This window comes from Gasterosteus aculeatus, chromosome 2, assembly GCF_964276395.1.
Source record: "Gasterosteus aculeatus chromosome 2, fGasAcu3.hap1.1, whole genome shotgun sequence".
NCBI lineage: Eukaryota > Metazoa > Chordata > Actinopteri > Perciformes > Gasterosteidae > Gasterosteus > Gasterosteus aculeatus.
The window spans coordinates 16958723-16978434 of NC_135689.1; the positions used below are offsets into that span (position 1 = coordinate 16958723).

The 19712-nt window shown below is 45.1% G+C and overlaps 1 protein-coding gene across 3 annotated transcripts in view; it reads left to right on the forward strand.

Annotated features, from left to right (window-relative positions):
• The first annotated feature begins 1041 nt into the window (after positions 1–1041).
• Positions 1042–19712, forward strand: part of ptpn11b (protein tyrosine phosphatase non-receptor type 11b) — a 39257-nt gene continuing 20586 nt past the window's right edge. For 2 of the 3 annotated variants that reach the window (XR_013451564.1, XM_040193580.2), the window contains exons 1-3: positions 1079–1214; positions 11376–11498; positions 18724–18918. Coding sequence is in view for 2 of the 3 variants with exons in the window: in XM_040193580.2 (XP_040049514.2) it covers positions 1201–1214; positions 11376–11498; positions 18724–18918 (332 nt within the window). In the remaining variant the exon portion in view is untranslated. Of the gene's footprint in view, positions 1215–11375; positions 11499–18723; positions 18919–19712 lie in introns of all 3 variants that reach the window. The other variant, XM_040193577.2, reaches the window with a different exon arrangement.

Here is a 19712-nt window from a genome sequence, read left to right on the forward strand (position 1 = left end):
TCGTAACCACGACAACGACGCACCTGTGCGGCTGCAAAAGTGCAGACACAGGACAGCGAGTTACACAGAATCCACACCTCAAACAAATGAGAACCAGCGCAAAACTATAACAGCTATCTAAAAAATACGGCGTTTGTATGAGACCCAAGACTCTACCGAACGCGTGGATGTGTTTTTATGTCTGTCCGGTAATAAATACGGCTCCTATGGCCGTTGACAGAACGTGTACCTTGTGGATTTTTGTGAGAAATATGTCGGCAGATTTGTATTGGAGCCTATGGGGCTTTTGGCAGAGGTTGTGTCACTCAAACACTCCTTGCGCCAAAACTAAAAAACTCTGGGATTCCATGAACACATTAATCCAATCAGCACAACCATACCCTCATTAATCTGAAGAAATTAAGCCTCTAGAGTGTATACTTTGGCTGCAAGGACAGAAGTTCCATACTTTTTTAACCAGATTTCTGCGCTGCTTCAGCCTCTAGCCTCGAGCTCTCCACTCTAGCAGACGCAATACACACTCATGTAAAAGTCAGAAACGGAGCGAAGAACTAGTGAAACATAATCAGTGATTATGAAAAAAGTACAATAGATATCAAGAAGCAGTTTTTTTCATAAAATAGTTAAGACTTGTGTCAACATTTAAAAGTTTAAATGGTGTCTGTAGCTGAAAGATTTGCGAAGCTGAAAAATCTGAAAGTTGAAGAAGTTTAGGAGGATTTGAAAGCAAACTCCATTTGAAAACCATGTTAAAATATTAATGATTATTGATTTATATAAATTCAAGCTTAAGAGGTAGAAAGCTGAAAAGTCATAGCCCTCAAGCCAAAAAGGAGCTGAACATTTTAATATTTGAAGGATTTTAATAGCTGAAAGTGTGAAGGAGTTGAAAGGGGGCGCGGAAGAAATAGAATAATAAGTCGGAAATAAAGATTAGAAGAACAATACTTGGAATGCATCTAATGCATTCCAACAAAAACAGGAACCTGTTCAGTGAAGTGGTAAAATCTACTTTTAAACGAGCTCGCTCAACTGAGCTCGCAGCCGTCGGCCCTTGTTTTGAAAGCGCTGACCGGAAGACGCGTCGGTCTCTGCGTGCAGCCGAACGCGCAGAGTTCAACGGATCGCTCACTCTTCGCGGCGACTCGTCAGAGGCAGAGAGGGACGTTTGCGGACACTTGACAGCTTCCAGAGACTGCTATGACATCTCGCAGGTAAAGTGGACTTTGCGCCTCCTCAAAGCGGCCAGCGCGCGCGCCGTGACACCTGACACCGCCACCGCCGCGCGCGAGCGCCACCGAACTAAAGGAAGCGGCGCCTCAACTTCCCTCGAGCGGCTGATCCACGTAAATCCACGAGCCTCCATTTAATGTCTGCAGCGCAGCTCACGAAGGAAGGAGTTTTTTTTTTTTTTTTTAGAACTATCTTTGCTGTAACTGTCAGGTGGCGGGATTGAAATATTTAATGTATTGGACAGCTGATATACAATATTAATATTGTTGTATCATTATTTCTAAACTGTCTCCGAGTCAGACCTTGAGTGTAACAAACATGAACTCTTCACACTTGTTTATGTTCATGCAGTTTTGTCCTCACGCGTGTAAGTGGACTCCCCTTGGTTTCCCTGCATTCACAGAGCAGGAAATTGTCTGATGGCTTGCTGTGAAAAATGAAAAAAACAGATTGGAAAATTCTATATGAGGCTATTATAGCAACATCATCCCATAAACACGAGTGCATCCATGTTATTGCATGTGGCAGAGTTCCATTTTGCATTATTGATTCACATGTCAGCCAGTAGTTTACAGCGTGCTGATATGATCTGCAACAAGTGAAGCTCGTCACAACCAATATGTTTGTTTTCTTTGGCTCGTTCGGTGGGCCGTGTTGACCTTTTGAGGAGAAAACGCACACACTTGACATCGGTACTCCTACATCTAATTGTCAACAACGGTTCGTCCTGGTGCAGATTCCTACCCGAGGTCACACAGTGTTGACTCAAGCAATCGGCGTTGATCTTTCTAGCTGCTTTGGACTGCAGGAAATGCAATGTTGGCAACTCGGGGAGTTTATAGTTGCTACAAAAAGCCTCCCTCTATATGGGTGGAAAAGATTGATGTGTGGTGTCCCAGGGACTTTGACCTGTGGTTCTCGTGTCCCGGGTGCCTCTGGTAGGTTGACTTATTGTGCCGTCATCCAACTTCACAAAGGCGTTTGTATTTCTCCTCTGACGGAAACAGAAGTGCTGGATTCTGGCTTTTGTTTGGTAAAAGTGAGTTGTTTTTTGGACGATATAATCCAGCTGGGTATGGCTTTGACTGTGGAGCTTCAAGGCCAGTTTGGCAAAGTCGACGCTTCTGGGCCGTCCCGAGCGTTAAAGGAATTCCAACACTTTCCTTTGCAACGCGTACTGTTGTGTTGACTGTCTGGTGCACCTTCTCGGGCATGTACCTGTACTATTTTGTTTACGGTGGTACTGAACGTGGCTCCACTTTGGATTAGCTATAAAGTCAAATTTGCCGATCCGTGTGAACTTGCCACAGCGGCTGATTGTGCATCAGTTTGTCGCAGAGACGTCGGTGAGTCATTTTTATTTTGACGACCTTTTACGTTGTTCCGGAAACAAACCCGGAGCACATTGAGCCCAGCATCCAACACACGTTTTTGGGGTAATTGCCTTAAAATCCACTTTGTGTACAGCATGTGGTTCAGCGGTGATGGTGGCAACAGACTATGCAGATGAGACGGCTATTGGTGGTGTAATTTCTCACTTCTATCGCAAGGCCATTTATTTATATTCACACACATTCGTGACGTCTTTCACAGACATTTCCAAGAACCACTCGTGACGGGACAGAGGGTCGAGCGTTCAATAGATCACGCCGTGGGGGGGAGGGAGGGAGGGAGGGGGCTGAGTCAGAGATGGAGGACAACAGTGGGACAAAGTTGTCCAAAGCTGTTTTTACTCTCGGCCTGTTTGGTCGCTGGCAGTATGACCGTCGTCCTGCGCTTCCTGAGTTGAAATACCAGCACGGAGGAACAATGCGGCGGTGCCATCGTGATCAGACAGACCTGCTCTCCTGTCGATGACGCCGTGACTCAGACCCCCCCCACACACACACTCCCCTCCCCCCTTTCAGGAAGCGGTTGTGGTTCGTCACACCGGTCGGGGAGGGCTGGAGGTTCCACGTGTTTCCACATTCTTGTCTTTGCAGGGAAAAGGTGGCAGCGCTTCAGCTCCTACGCTGCTCCTCACCCTGATGGCGCACGGTGACCAGTTCCTCCTTCCCCCTTCATGGTTCTGTTCCATTTTTCGTTTTTTTCGTTCGGCAAGTCGATTCTGTGTGTGTGTGCGGTATGACGAATTTCCACCAATGGAAAGCACCTCTGGCCCCCTTTGTTTAAAGAGGAGACCTCGTCTGTCACTGGAAGTCCTTTGACCAGCGCAGAGCAGTGCGTCAGTTTTGTCGATAAGCCAACAGGAAAACAACGGCGCATGTGGGGGAATAAGATAGCAGCGCCGGCATCATTTCCAGGAGCCTCTCAACCGACTGTTTTCCTAGAGTGGGTTTAGCCATTTATTCGCACACCAGACAATGAAGATAGAATGCAGGAGTCTCCGCTTCACATTTTTTGTGGTCCTTAAGTGTGTTGTTAAGTGCTTTCAGGGTTAGAAAGGAAATGCTGTTATACGTGTATGTCAAAGAGTTGGTGTTGAGCCATTTATTGAGTTGTGTAGTGCAATCTCACCTTCCTTTATCGGGTCGGTTGTGGCACACCTACCATTGTTTCTGGATCTTCTCTGGCACCGGACTTGATCGTTAATGTACTGATCATCTCACGCCAGTGAGAAGTGCGATCCTCCGGCTGGTGAAGAGGAACATCGTGATCGCCCTCTGGATCACGTTTACCAGTTAACTCCCCACGGACAGACGGGAAACAGGCAAAGCACAGAGAGACTGATTTGGCCTAAAATACTATCTCCTATTTGATATATTTATCTCCATCAGAAGTGTGTCATCACGTCCAATGATCTAAATAGATTTATAAATATTTAAAAAGTACTTCTTGATAAGCTCAACCTGCACTTTGTCATATACATAAAACAAAAGCAGATGGGCTCATTAGCATCTTAAATTACTCTACATAGTTTTAACTAACCGCCATAACCCAATCTTTTGTTTTGTATTTGTTATTAGTATGTAGGTCCTAAATGTGAACCCCATTCAAACTAGTTTCCTCTCGTTTGTTTTGTATTCTAAAAAGCCATGAGGCAAAACTTTGCAAAGTATTATCATACAATTGCTTTCTTTACTGACATATTGTCATTAAATGGAAACTGAACTGAACATCTGTGATGAAATGTCACTGAGTTTTGTTGACGGTGCTCGTTTTAAAAGTTCTGGGAGTAGAGAATAAAAAACAAAAAAGCAGTGTAAAACAATAGTTTAATTCTAAATATGTCTGTTGAAAAAAAGCTTGAATCTGTGAAAAAAGGTAGTTATTTATTAACCATTAATTCCAGAAGCCACTTTTACTCTTGACAAGCAGAGTTTATTCCATGTCAATACGAAAAGCCACAAAAAACATTTTTTGGGGAGGTTTTCTGCTAAAAGCTTTTTACTATTTGTCAAATCTAGCATTAGCACTAGTATTTTTGGAAATTATTTAGCTGGCTCCTGCTCCTGGGTTATACATAGTTCCTCAAGTCTTGCTATACATATATATATATAATTAAAAAATATATATTTTATATATATGTATAAATGTGTATAATATATTTAAAAAATATATATATGTTGGACTGGGCAAGTTAATGCGTTATTGCGTTAATCACGGACCAGGTGGGTCACAGATAGAAAAATGAAGCGAGGTTGCAAACATGAAGTCTTCCAGACTGAGTTGACCGTACCAAAGTTATTTGTAACCTTTTATTAGTGGAAGTGTATTTTTTATTTTACTGTCGTTCCAGTACAAACGTGGACAGACTAAAAAGTCCTTGCACAGTAAATCCCAGCTGTGTGCTTTGTGCACGACCACGGCACTCTGACAGGGACCCTTGATACTAAAAAGAAAACAGATTTATAAATGTTAACTTGCCTTTTAGAATGCTATGATCGTAGAGGCTAACTATACTTTTCTATAAAAATCTAGATAAAAGGTTGTTGTCTTTGCAGTCAAATAGTTTTTTGTTCATATTTGATCACGTATTAAATTTTTTAACGGTCTGGAATCGATCAAGCTAGATAAAGTGTTGCAAAACGTAATTCAAAACTATATTCTGAAGATGTTGCGGTACGCTGTGTTTATTTGCAAAGGATGTTCGCTATTATAAAACCACTTTTTTTGTCATACAAACTGGTCGGGAGGCTTGAGAAGCTTAATTTTATTAAAACAATGTTTTTGTTGTTCAATGAAAGAAAAAGGTTCCAGTCACAAATGGATTAAGTCAAAAATGTCTGCTCATATATGACAAGGTAAATGCAGTTAAATTACCCCAAAATTAATTCCTGTATATTCCCGTTAATTCTAATGGAAAGTTTCCAACTTCCCGGAATTCTGCAACCGTACTCCTCAGACGTATGTGTGTGTATATGTTTGGAAGAGTTGAAAGCAAACTGCATGCACACGCGTCAGTGAATTCACCACTGAACCGACTGCCTGGTGCTAGACCGAGAAGTGGAGCATCCAGCGATTGGGGGAGGCCTCCTGTAAATACCCCGGCTCATCAGCCCGGCCTAAAAATACCCGCGACATTACCAAAATCCACACCCCGGGCTTGTCTGCGACCAATATAGCTCGAGCAGAAGCTTTCATGCTGCGCTGCGGCTACTAAGTATATCACCTTTTGGTCAGCGGGCCCAGACAGGCGCGCTTTAAATAGCCAGCCAGCGCTATATCGAACTCTGCGGCGATATGCGAGAGTGCGGCGCGGTGGCTGGACGCACGCTGGGCCGGTTGCCCCCTCGAACCCGCCCGAAGGCCTCACCTCGTCTCCCGGCTGCCGACGTCTCCTGTTCCTGTCGACTGCTCGTCAGATAAAACCGGGGGCCGCTTGAGATCTAGTCTCACTCACTCGCTGCCAGATGCAGGGAACTGGGGCGCCTGGTGGTTGTCAAAGGGAATCCTATTCTTGGAAAGCCCTGAGTCACTCCGGCTCCTGCAGTCATGACCTGAGGAGGATGAGGGGGGGAGGGAGAGAGAGAGGATATGGCCGTGGCTTTATAGGATGGGAATGCAGTTTGTGTGTGTGTGTTTTGAAGGCTGCTCTAAATTGACAGCGTCTCTACAATAGTGTACAGGGAAATTTCTACAGTTCAGCTCCTAAAGGGAACCGATCATCTCGGGCCACCTGACCCAATAGCGGCCGTTGATTGATAAGACACTTGAGCGCTTGCGGGCGCTTAATCGCTGGTTCCCACCGAACTACTTTACTGGAAATCTATTAACAGCCTTTTAGCCTTGATTGCATAAGTGACATTTTGAAAATGTGGTTTTTAGAAGTGAAAATCTGCCTTGTGCTGTACAAAAGAGACAAATACATTTAAAAAAGGTCTGTGGTCTTCTTCAATATGTAGAAGTAGCTGTGATTTCTAGGTAAGAGTAACCTTTGCTACGCACATTTGACTTAATTCCTATGCAGAGAAGTGGATTTAATCAAAGACCCGACGGGTATTTCATTTCATGCTCTGGTTTTCTGCACTCGCATTCCAGCCCATCTGCAGGCTACAAAATTAATAGCCTAATGGCAGACTGCTAAATTGGCTGGATTGTGGGGATTTAGCTTGGCGAGGGCTAACTATGATCCAGTGTAACTACGCCACGCACGATTAGGTGTAATCTCCAGGCACGGGCGGCCCAGCTGTTGCATTTAGCCTCCGACAAGATGGGAGCAACCCGGTAGCTGGCCCGGTCCGCTCCGTGTCGCAGCCAGGGAAAGCGCTGGAGGGGGGGGGCGTTGGCGCTAAGCCATCAGACAACCGGGGTACAGAGGGGAGAGGAGGTGAGGTGCTGGGGGAGGAAAGAGGTGGGTTGCTGGACCAGTCTGCCAGTGTCTTGGCCCGTTCGACCGAGGTGAGGACGGGGGGGGGGGGGGGGGGTTGCAGGAACAGTGATCGCGCTGACGGGTGCTGGTATTGGCCTGCTTGCGCTCGTCCAAATCCCAGATTAAAAGGTCCCCGCCCCCTCTCTCTTCTTCATGTACTCTCTCTCTCTCTCACACAAAGCCCCCGCCACCCCCACCGCGTCTGTCGTTCCCCGCTTGTGTCTCTCTCTCTCTCTCTCGCTCCATCTCACCCAGTAACTACGCCTTACGTCTCTGGTTCTCCCTCCGGCCCTCTGTTGTGTAACGGTGCCCAGTGGCTTCGTCCACAATGGTGAGGTAGAGCGCGAACGACCCCGTTCCCCCCTCCTCACCTGTGAAGGCCCCCCGCACTGCTTCTAACCCCCGCCTAGTTCACCTGATCTGATGCACTGTGCAGAAGTGTGTGTTTGCGCATATCAACAGCGCTTTGTGCGTGTGTCACTTTTAAGGGAGTTTGGTTGCAAAGGGGCCGGCAGTGTGCATTAGTTGTAGAATTGTGTTGGAATGCGTGTAAAGACCTGGCAAGGCGACCGGTTGCTTAGTTGTTGGTGTTGTTGTGTGCGTGAGCATCTCCGTTGTTTCCAATATGACGAGAGACAACTGCGCTGTGATGAGGGATTAGCTATGGATTAGTGACATAAGGCATTTTTACCCCACTATTATTTTTTTCTTGTACAAATCTGTGTAGGATTTAAAAACAATGGCACAAGCATTCTGTCCACCAGCTGACCGACACGACTTGTCAGGCTCCTCAGTCCAGGAACAAAATGCAGCTATAGTTTTATGTGCCCTGACAAGTGGAAATATGTAGTAAAAGACAAAAGTCATGATTTGAAAGCAATAAATGTAACATTAATAGCGCATGTATCAGATTATTGGGCATTGTACTGTAAATTGGATACTGGTTGGATTCCATTACAGCCGGTGAGGAGAAACCGGGATGCTATTGCCAAGTTTATCCAACCAAGGAAACTGAAAATATTATTTTCAACTGTAAGAGTATAAATTGTTAGACTTGGAGCGGTTCGTCACGTCATAGCTAGATGTTAAGCCCACTTTAGGTTAGCCTACGTTAAGCTATTGTTGCTAACCCTCCTCGCTGTAATCCACAGGCCACGTTAGCGACTCGGTACTGCTGACTCCGCACTCTGCCCTGAGGGAGACCCGGACGGGGTCACATTATTCCCGGGGGGGGGGGGGGGCGACCTTGAAGCGGAACGAACCGATGCGTTGGAAGCTTTCTTTCGTTTACCGAACTGTCATTGAGAGTTTTGTTATTGGCCATAAAACTAAAATGTCAAATTAAGCGCCTGAATTAAATTAAACTCAAAACCGCTAAATCGTATGTTATGTTTTCAATCTTAAAAAAAGTGTTTAGGATAGCGACATTCAAACGTTCTTTCCGCCCTGTGAAGTCATTTCCTGTCGGTCGGCCTCCCGGCCAGACTTCCAGGGATATTTCCAGTATAACGGGGGGCATTGTCCAAGTCACCCTACACGTCTTTAGTACTAATCCCCCTGTAATCGGTCAGTATTCATCATTTGTAAAGTTCCCCCTCTAATCTGTTTCCTGGGATTGTGGAATGAGAGAAAGCGCTGCGGATCGGTTTTGCCCCCCGCTGAGGGGGGAGGGGGGGGTTGTGGGCAGTCTGGGTCAGACGTCTGGTCTATTGTGTGTCAGTTGCGAGCTGATCCTGTCAAGACTATTTGGCATTATGTACCCCTCCCCCCCCCGCACACCCCCTCTAACTTTAAAGAGGGGGGGGGTATATATATATCTATGCATGTGTATCACCCCCCCCCCCCCCCCCCCATCACACATCTGGCATCCTTACTGATTCACCTGTCTCTTCTCTCACTCGTCGGGAAGCTTGTGTGAAGCAGTGTCACTTTTATTGCTGAATGCAGGAGGCAATCTCAAGCTTTTTCCAGTTTAATTTCAGTAAATGTTCCTCACAGTTAATTTGAATGAAGTCACACACCGAGTGGGACACTGATCAACAAGAGTGTCGGGCGTCGGCATTACTGTGATGTTCTGTTCATTGAGGGTATTAAAACTGAGGGTCGCATCACATAATACGACCTTGTATTCAGACCTTGTGTTGACGACAACAGGATTCTGCTGCGTGCTGCACAAGATCTGCTGAGCCGACACATGGCTCTTTATTTTTATCTCGCCGTCATGAGTTTGTGTCATACAGCGTACGAGAGGAGAAGCGCCTAAATGCTCGCCCACTGTTGAAGCTTTCCGATATTATCTCCTCCGCACAGGCTTCATGAAGGCACTACTGTGTCACCATCTGCCTGCTCTCCGCTGGGTTATATTAATCAATAATACGCCTTTGTAATGTCTCGGGGGGGGTGCTGTGAAAGGAGATGATTTAGGATGTGAAATGCATGATTTCCATGAGTCATTTGGTCTACATGTCACCAACGATTCTCTGTGAACCATTAGCATTTACATGCGTTATTCTTTCTAAAGAAAAAGAAAATGAGTTCTGAGGACTCATCTCACACGTTTTATTTCTTTTGCTCAGGACAAAAAAATGTCTTTTAGAATACTTTGTATTTAACCTTGAATGATCCAATCAATCCTCATTGAGTTTTTGCATTTGCAGTAATCTATAGCTTTTCATAATATACGTAAGTTATTGGGTTGTACCGTGACTAAAATGAACATTAGTGTTCCATCAAAGAACACTAATCCATCAAAGAAATTATTATTATTATTAGCCTGTCTTGGAAGACATGAGGAAATAAGTAATCGTAAAGAGATAAAAAGGAGGAGTAACTTCATTGGACAGCGGCGTCTGACACGGCGATGTAACATGTGTCTCTGTAGCTGATCTCCAGCTGCTTGGTGTGATGCTTCTGTCAAAATCCTTTCTATACTTTAAAAAGTGTTTTTATAGATTGCACGTTTGGTCGTGTCACCACTGGTACAACACTCTACGTGTGACAGTTTCCCCCCCCCTTCACCCACCGGTGTGGCCTTGGATGGCTCGTTGGATTAACGGTCGTTAGGGAGGTTTAACCCAATGATCCCTGCTTAAACATGAGCTTTAGATGCACGCGGCTGATATCCCGCCGTCCTGCTACGCGTACACGCTGCTTCTTCAGCGCGTTATTTAACGCAGCTTCTCGCTCAGCAGTGCAGTACTGTTGGTGCCAATGCGCAGATGTTCCAGCTGTTTGTGAATAGCCTGTGGTTTGGGTAAGTGGCCGTGTCAAACACTCTGGTTGATGCACAACACAGATAATCGGTCAACGTGGCCAAGAAGTGCACGGGATAAATATTTGCGGTGTTCTGCAACAGGGGAAGTGGCGTGTAATCAGCTTTGGCTTTGCAGTTCTGTAAACCTGAGTGTACTTCCCCACTGACGTACAGTGTGTAAATATACTTCTATTTACTAGTAGAACATTAATGTCGTGGGATCACGCAGTGTTCATCTGCTGAAGTTGTTCCTCATACTACTAACAGGGGGTCAGTCGGGTTGGCGCTGGAATACTTCATTCTAAAAGTGCTATTGAGGAGCACTCCATTTATTTATTGATGACATTTTACCCTTGTGTCAACAGCAGCGTGCAACCGGTGTGGGGCCTGAGATATGATTTATTATATATTAAAGGAACCGGCCTTTAAATTCTTGGGAAATGATGAGATTTGTGAAAAAATCAACATGGTCACGGTTCTGTTGCAAAGGACGTTATCAAGCAAAAAAACAATAAACACACAGTATCAGAGTAAATTGCCTTAAATTGTCAGCTCTTTTCCCTCCTCCCCTTTTTGGGCAAAAACATCAACCGTGTTGGTGAAATCCAGCGTCCCGAGCTGATTGAATGCAACTGTCATGAAGCAAGAGGGTTGAGACACCACTAAGCCGTTTAAGTGGTTAGTTGGCTCTTTGTACGCCCACTCAAGTCTTCGCACTGGCTAATTATGGAGCTCTGAGTGGTCCTGACCGGAGGAGGCCAATTAAGTTACGTTTATTCAGCGACATTTAACAATCCTGCAGCTCTGCTGTTGCATGTACTTGTCTCCTCAGAAACACAGTCCCAGTAGTTTAGTAAACTTGAATGTGAACCATGTCAGATCTGAGCTGGAAGTCTGAATTCGTTTTTTTTTAAATTTAAAGTTCGATGACATCGAGACCATCGGCGAACCAACAAAGGACACGTCACCGTCCAAATACTTTATACTCTACAGTATTTTATGTCGTATTAAGTCCGTATGAAATCCCCCCCCCCCCCCCCCCCCCCCCCCCCACACCCCTTGTTCTCTGTCGTTTAGGTGGTTCCACCCCAACATCACCGGAATCGAGGCAGAGCAGCTCCTGTTGACACGGGGCGTCCACGGCAGTTTCCTGGCCCGGCCGAGCAAGAGCAATCCGGGGGATTTCACCCTCTCTGTCCGGTAAGAGCGCACTCCCCCACCCTCCCCCCCACCCCTCCCGCTTCCCGCCTGCTGTCCATGACGTTGTCTGCGCTCGAGGCTTCGCTGTTCATTAATCGGACTGTTCTCACCGGTTGAAAGCTCGGCCCTGAGGACAAACAAAGCCCCGATGCCGTCGTGTTGTGACGTACAAATGTTTTGGGCTAAAGTCCACGTATTTGATTCCGATTCCCTGCTCTCAGTGTGCGAGGGAGGAGCGGCCTGCTGGGTGCTTTGAGCCGCCCGTGACTCGGCTAGTCATGTAACGTGGGGTCCTTGCGGAAATAGATGGCCTTTGAACAGAAGTTGTTTTGTGCGAGTGTTTCAAGGGACAGGTTGAATAACAGTATATGGGATTTGGTGACGTCACAGCCAGAATTAGCCAGAAAAGTCATGTGGTGGGCAGCAGGGTGGCACGGAACAAGCACAGCCGGGTGCCATTCATGCCCGGGAAAATATTTTCTCCTCATCTCTGTAATTTCCAGCCCGGGTGTGTTGCAGTGAATGGGGGCATTTCCGGTAAGTAGGAGGATTCTTGGCATCGTGCTCTGTTGATTACAGAGTAGGAAACATATAGAAGATAGAAGAAGAGTGTCACTTCCTCGGCAACGGAAGCCCCTAAGAGACGCATCACTCCGGCCGAAGGCCTGGAAGAAAGCCTGAAGGCTGAAGTCAGACCGGCAGCTGCTAGCTTTTAAATAATGTTAAAGAGCGAGGGACTTGTTAATGCTTTGACCTTCTGTGTGTGTGTGTGTGTGTGTGTGTCGTAAATCACGGCCACACCACAGGAAGGTTGGTGGGTCGGTTGCAGCCACTGTTTGTGGTCGTGACAGACTTTAAACAAACATTCGCACGCAGGTCAAGTGGTGAGTGTGCGGCCTCACCACCTGCTTAGGAAGGTAGGTAAGGACGCAGGAGGCAGGTTCACTTGATATGGTGGAGACACTAAGTTAGAAATAACACAACTGCAAGACCCTTTTCCTCCGCCTAATGAAAAGGTGCATTCGTAAGTCGTGAACGCTGTGTTCCGTGCACTCTGAGGCTTTGCCGGTGAACATGTGGACTTGAACGTTAAAATGAGTTTACTGAGTCAATAGACTAATTCAAGGTGACGATTTGGGCTACCGTGACACTTACCAATATCTTATTACCTTTTCTGGCTCGGCTCATAAGCTTGAGGCTCACGCACACATTTTCATGCTTCTGCCCTTTGTGCGTTTTTTGAATGCCAAAATGTTTGATTTGTAACTGGATTTAGGTTAAAAGATTAAATACCTTTTCAGGGAACCTATTATAGCGAATGTTAATGTTTTCACAAAAAGCAGGTTAAATCGGGTTATTTTGTTGAAAAACTTAACAGACTTTTTGTGTAATGTAATCTCTTATTTCATGCTTTCTTTAGCATAGATTACTTTATGCCTTACAACAGGTTTTTTATGGTATTTGAGCAAACAGCGAATATATTGCCCCTCTAAATTTAATCTTAAACACCAAAACTTGTGAAAGAATACCAGACGAGTACTGCGTTGTCCTGCATGATGCCTTCTGCCAAAACTACACATGTAGCTTTCTCCAGCTCCAGTGCCCCGCCATCAGTGCAACATAGGAACTGTACAAAAGTGTAGATTATATGAAGACTGATCTTTTTATCTTTTATCCGCAAATGTTCTAGGGCTTATCACAAAATAAAGTCTGTGAAATGCAGAAAATACTGGAACAAACTGAAGATAATTATTCGTTATTCTGCATTTACAGAAGCTATTCTTATCTTGCATATCCTCTTTTCTATTTCCCATCACCAGTTCAAACGCAGACACACAGGCATGCCGTGTGTTATCGGAGCAGAGAGGAGAGGCTTAATTAGCCAGTCATTAGCCAGGTTTCATCTTACCACGGCCATTATGAGCGCGATATACAGTAGTCACTGCAAATGTTCAGATCGTAATGGTCGCTGAGGAAGTCGGTGGTCTCCCTCTCCGCTGTCTTATCTGCCCCTCTCTTCCTCTTCTCTTATCTGCACCACCTCTCCTCCTCTTCTTCTCTGCCCCACGAGGCGAAGAGAGGAAGGGGAGGTCGGACTGCCGAGAAGCGAACTGAAGGCTTGAACGGATGCTAGAAATGCTAATGAGAGCGTTTTGAAGGGTTTGAAAATGTAATCAATTCAGAGCCCGAAAAGAAGTTGAATGCAGAAAAAGTTATGTGCAAGTCAAACTCCGCGAGGAGTTCAGTCTGTTCAAGTTATCTCATTTTCCATGCTCTCTATTCCCTGTGAAGGCCCAGAGGAGACATTTTAAGGGCAATCTTTTGCAGGCCACGTTACCGCAGCGAATGGATCTCCTCATGGCCTCCGTGTTATATAATACCAGCTGGAGTTTACTTGGATACGTTTCCTCTTCAGCTAGTGGCATTTATAGGACGACACTGTACCACCGTCATTGTGAAGGCTGATTAATGTTTAGTCCTTCTCAGCGTCTTTCGACGGTTTCTCTTCATTCAGGGGTTTCATGTTATAGACCAGAGGTCTTCAACGTTTTCAAGCCAAGGTCCCCCAAACTGATGGCGAGGTGGAGCAGGGACCCCCTATTCTACGGAGTTTGGTCCGCCATCTTTCATTTTTGACCTTCACGCTCTTTAGACGTGAGCATAAAGGCGATCTGATTGGCTGGTGCCTGCGCTGTCGTATTTGCATGAAAGGAGCTGTAAGTGAACTGGTGCCCAGCTTGAGAGCTGCTGAGGGAAGCTGAATGTGTGTGTTGTCTCCATCAATTTATCTGTTCGCTTCAATATGTTGGATTCATGTTAATGCATATTTAAAGATCATAAATAAAATTCTGATTCTGAAGACATTTACATTTGTGGGGAAAAAAATTGTCTTATCAACCAAAAATTTCGCGACCCCCCTGCTGTACCTTTGCGGACCCCCTGTTGAAGACCTCTGTTATAGACTGATCCTTCAAACCGGCACAGTAACTCATGTTTGGTAGTTTAAGCCCATGATGTCTGTGGTCTATTTTCAATGATGATGCTGGTGTTTGGGAGGACTGAAAGACCCCCTGGTGCTCTGAGTCGCAGATGCCTTATTTTGCATAAATTGTCTAACCTTCAGAAGCGAGCCCAGTGGGCAGAGAGGACTGATGCGTTGGTTTTAGGCCTGTTCTTTTTACGCAGCCTCAGGACCGTCTCTTAATTTACCTGATATTACTTCTCACATCTCACTTATATCAGACTTGAACATGCAGCCTTAAGGATTTGGGATAAAAACCAGTGGCGTAGTAGACTTGAGATGGGATTTGAAATGGAGGCAAAAACTTTATCGCCCTCAATTTGTGGACAGAGGATGGGAAAGGGGATTTCTCAGTGGTTTCAGGCTGTATTGAGGGAAAAATATTGCCTGATATGCTTTCAGGGCACAGCAAGCGATCATATGTATATTCACGGACGTGTGTGTGTGTGTGTGTGTGTGTGTGCTCGTCTCATCTCTGCATATAGTTAGTTTAGTCAAACTGATCCAAATACTGTACATCAGGGGTCATCAACTATATTTGTCAGAGGGACAGACTTTTACCAGACAGTCTCCTTAGGGGCCGGACCCTTAAATAAAAATGAAATCTTAGTATAACATTATGATTGATGTTTGTTGTTTATACTTTTTCCATTTCATTACTAGACTGAAGGCCTTTATGAGTCAGGCTCCTATCACCTATACCACAGACAACAGGGGTGATAGATATTATGCCTCAACACAATTAAGTCAAATATGAAATATCAAGAAATCAAATATTAAGTTGATATTGAAAACAGGTCCTTCAATGATGACTGGACTGAGAAGTACTTAGTGTGGAAACAATAGTGGGACATATGATATGTATCGAATTAAATAAATAAAACTCTAAAATAAATAATAAATAAAACCCAGTGACGGCCGGTGGTCGGGCAAACGGTTTGGCCGGACCGGGGAGGGGTCGGGGGGAGTGGGGGTAGAAGTCAGTCCGCGGATGCTCTCGGTCCGCTGGCTTCGGTCGGTTATCAAAGCATTGGTCGAATGACCCGTTTCAGACTTTATGAGCAAATACAGAATCCCATTGTGATCATTTCTAAAGCCCCATTAAGACATACGTCACTTTATTTAAGACGCTGCGCTACTTGCAAGCTGCTGTGTTCTGCTAGATTGTCAATAAAGTTAGAAAAAAACACGTACAGCAAACCCACGGTCACGAAGATGCTTGATGTAATATTAAACGTTACATGGTATTTGGATGTCGCTAAATACCCAACTGAGATCGACTTATGCCGTTCTGAAAAAGGACCCGACCACCGACCCCGCAACCTGCCGTTACCTGCCACCGACCACTTTTCGCACTCGGCGTCACTCCACAATTTGGGAATCCAGTCGTGGGCCGGATCGAACGGCTTGGCGGTCCGCATTCGGCCTCAGGTGTACACGCTTCAACGTTCGGCTAGAAGTTTTCAACACTTAATCCCGCCCACAGGTGGAGTGTGTGAAGCTGCAGCTGCAAAGGACTGAGGCATCATGATCAGTGCAAACAAGTTAAAAGCAGGAAACGTATCATCGAAGTAAATGACTGTTTCTTGTTGGTGTGCTGAAAGTTGGCATTATGAGTTTTACAGTTTGACAGTCACTGGGATAAAAGCATGTCTACATATCCTGATTTTAGTGTCATCTATTTGTGTAATTCCTCAGCGTCCTACAGGATGTGACTTAGAACACGATTTGTAAACACAGAACTCGGGTCAAGCTTGTGCTTCCCATCGATGCATATTACCACGGTGTGATGCCACATCCGCGACACGTTGAGAAGTGCGTTTTTTTCGCGTTAGTTTTCAGTCAAAATGTCTGGATTCTCTGGTGCTGAGAGGAGAATTTCTGGTGAGCAAGAAATTTGTCATAACTTATTTTCTTTGATCCTCAGCCAGTTAATTTCCCACATTAATTACATTAGATCATAATGAATGGGATTAAATAGGATCCGAATGAGCGTCGGGAAACTTTTTACTTGTTTTAATGAAAAATTAGCAAAAGGAGGATCCTGGACTGGAATTCTAACAGAATCATGCTTGAATTTGACCCCGAAAAATGATTGAATACATTGGTTGGAGTTAAACAAATACTACCTTGCACTGAATCTTGTTTGCTTTGATTTGCCGTTGTAGCTTCAATGACTGTGTGTCTCCTAATTAAAGCAGATGTTACTTATTGTTTCACTGTGTTGATTAGTCATTTTAGTGGGTTGGGAGAATAACTTTACAAATATAAAACGGCAATCAAATGTGTCCGGATGGAGGACCTTCTTACTCCTCTTCAGTAAAACATGGAATAAAACAACAATAACAGACATCTGTCATGTATTGTAGCTGAACAGACTTGCTGCTGACCGTGGCTTCCTAAATTCTCTCATAATGAAGCCATAACTGTTATCAGTCCGAAAGAGGCAGACCAGGAAACTGAACGAGAATCTAATCAGACGTGTTTGGCTCATTCGAGAGTTAATGGGGTTATACAGAGAGAGAGAGAGAGAGAAGGGTCTTTGGCCCGTGACTTGAGGAGGGGCCTTTAACAGGGCCAGAGACCTGTGGCACCCTGCCAGCACCCACTAATAGAGCCAAAAGCAATTACCAGCACGCACTGGAAGAGAGAGGGAGAGCGTAAAGCAAGGAAAGGATGTACAGTATGTTGAGTGAAAGTAAAGAAGGAATAAGGGGGGAAAGTGAAATGCATGTAGACAAGGAAACCGAAGTTGTGCCATCGAGGTGACCATTAGCCGCTCATTACTTTGCAGAGAGAAAAGGTCGGAGGCCTCTACAAAGTAATGTGTATGTCGTGGATCAGATGGAACCGACAACCCGGCTGATCCCACTCCGGAGCTTGCAGGTGCGGCTGGTCCATAGACGGCAGTGGGGCGCGGCTCCACCTTGAGCCACAAAAAAAAACACAAAATAAAATAATTAAAAATACATTTGCAAATAGTCAATGTGTCTATTTGTGTTTTTGAAACATGGAATATTCCCAGTATTATTTGTAAATTAAGATATCTGCACAAAATATATGCTTTTCCTGCAGGTCCTCTCCGCATGTGTGGGCTCGGGCTGTGTCCCAAAGCGGCAGGTATAAGAAGTAGTTATCCAATCACTCGTTAAAGTTAATGACTGCAGAATTACCTGCAAAGTAATAATGTTTTTTTCTGCATTGAATCGTACTGGAATGTTTACTGAAACTGGCTGGCTGGTCGCTTGTGTGTCATCCCGCTTCACATGTGTGCAGGATGTTTAGTTTACCTCTGCTGCAGAAACATGTCGGACGTCACTGGAGATGTGAAAAAACAACCAGTATACCGTCATTGAGCTTGAGACGCATCTCTTCACTTGCTTCCAGGCGTTTGTGTGTTTGCATTCAAAGCGGTTCAATATGCAAAGTGGAAGCCCACCCGATGTTTTCTGGCTTATCAGTCTTTGAGCTCAGCAGCTCCGTGCATTTCTGTTTTATTATTTTGCAATCACAATACAGCCTTCCTCCAAACACATTATTTATGAAAACTACAGGGTATTAGGAAGAAGGGATGATCCCTTATGAGAAGATTTGCGTTTTTGTTATTGAAGTCCAATATTTGGTGATGAAATGGATCAGTGTGTTTAAATCACTTCGGCTTTGACGCCTCACATTTTCCTTCCTGTAGTAGCCTGTGGCTCTTTTTCTCACCCCAGCGTTTGCAGTGTTATTCTTTTATATTTAACATGTATATCCTTATTTGAATGATTTATACAGTATGCACGAAAGGCTACAGCATCGCAGAGCATTTCATGTGTAGATTAAGAGAAGAAAATAACCCCGAACCCTAGACTGAGGGAGTGACATCACCACAAACCTTCTTTAACTTGCCCCTAGAAAGAAGAAGTTCTCTGTGAGCAGATGGCTTCATAAGCTGAGCATTTTATATCGTGTATGAATTTATGCTCTGTGAGTACGTGTGGGCGACGATTTGTTTGTGTGAGCACGAGAACATGTGTGTGGGTGGCTGTGTGTGTGTGTGTGTGTGTGTGTGTGTGTGTTCATTTTTACCTGCAGGGTGAAAGTGAACAAGCGGTAAAGACGTAGAGAAGAATTCTGGGTGCTTCTTCACAGTGAGCCCACCTCTATTTCCGCGCTGCACAACTGAATGACGAATCCCCCACTGTGCTTTCTCCCACTCAGGCGCGACGATGAGGTGACCCACATAAAGATCCAGAACTCGGGCGACTACTACGACCTGTACGGAGGCGAGAAGTTTGCCACGCTGGCCGAGCTGGTGCAGTATTACACGGAGCAGCAGGACCTCCTGCGCGAGAGGAACGGCCATGTCATCGAGCTCAAGTACCCGCTTAACTGCCAGGACCCGACGTCTGAGAGGTGCGAGCCGGCTGAGCAAAAACATACACATGAACCCATCTGAGGCCACCTCGTCACAACTGCGTACGGATTGACCGGATGACCGGATTCTGACGGCTTGAGGGTTGTTGTGCTGTCAAACCGCATCCTGCAAAGAGAAGCAGCCAAACCCCGTAGAACATGTTTATGAGTGTAGTTTACAGTGCACGCACAGTATCCTGCTGCACCTCACGTGCTGTTACACACACTGCAGAGGACACCACCCTGGACAAAAGGAGGCAGGCATGTCATTTATTAAATAGGATTTGGGGCATGGAAATAAGAGGCATGGAATACTACACATCACAGTTGAGCGGCCTCAGAATATATTTTTCAGCATGTTGAGACTGAAGGCTTTTTTGACCTGTGTGTGGCATTGCTATAAACGTCTGCAGGAGGAGCCTGAACGCATGTAAAGTTGGGTCAATTAAACTAACCTATTCCAACATCTTGACAGTTGAAGTTTGAGACGGTAGATTATTATTAATATGGTAACATGACGTCTCCTTTATTTATTGACTGCTGCTTTGCTAAGAGAACCCCTCCTGCTGGATAAGATTAAATTGAATACCTCACAGTAATGATGCATATATTTTCCTCATCCATAGCACTATGGTTGATCACATTTGAAATGATCATGGGTGATAATTAGTCCAGGGAATTATCAACTGTAATTGGACTCGCAAAGCTAAAACAGCCTCCCTTTAGCTCTATTTTGGTCCCAACAAGCTCCAGAATAACTTAGTATTCCACTATGTTCAAATGCTTATTTGTTA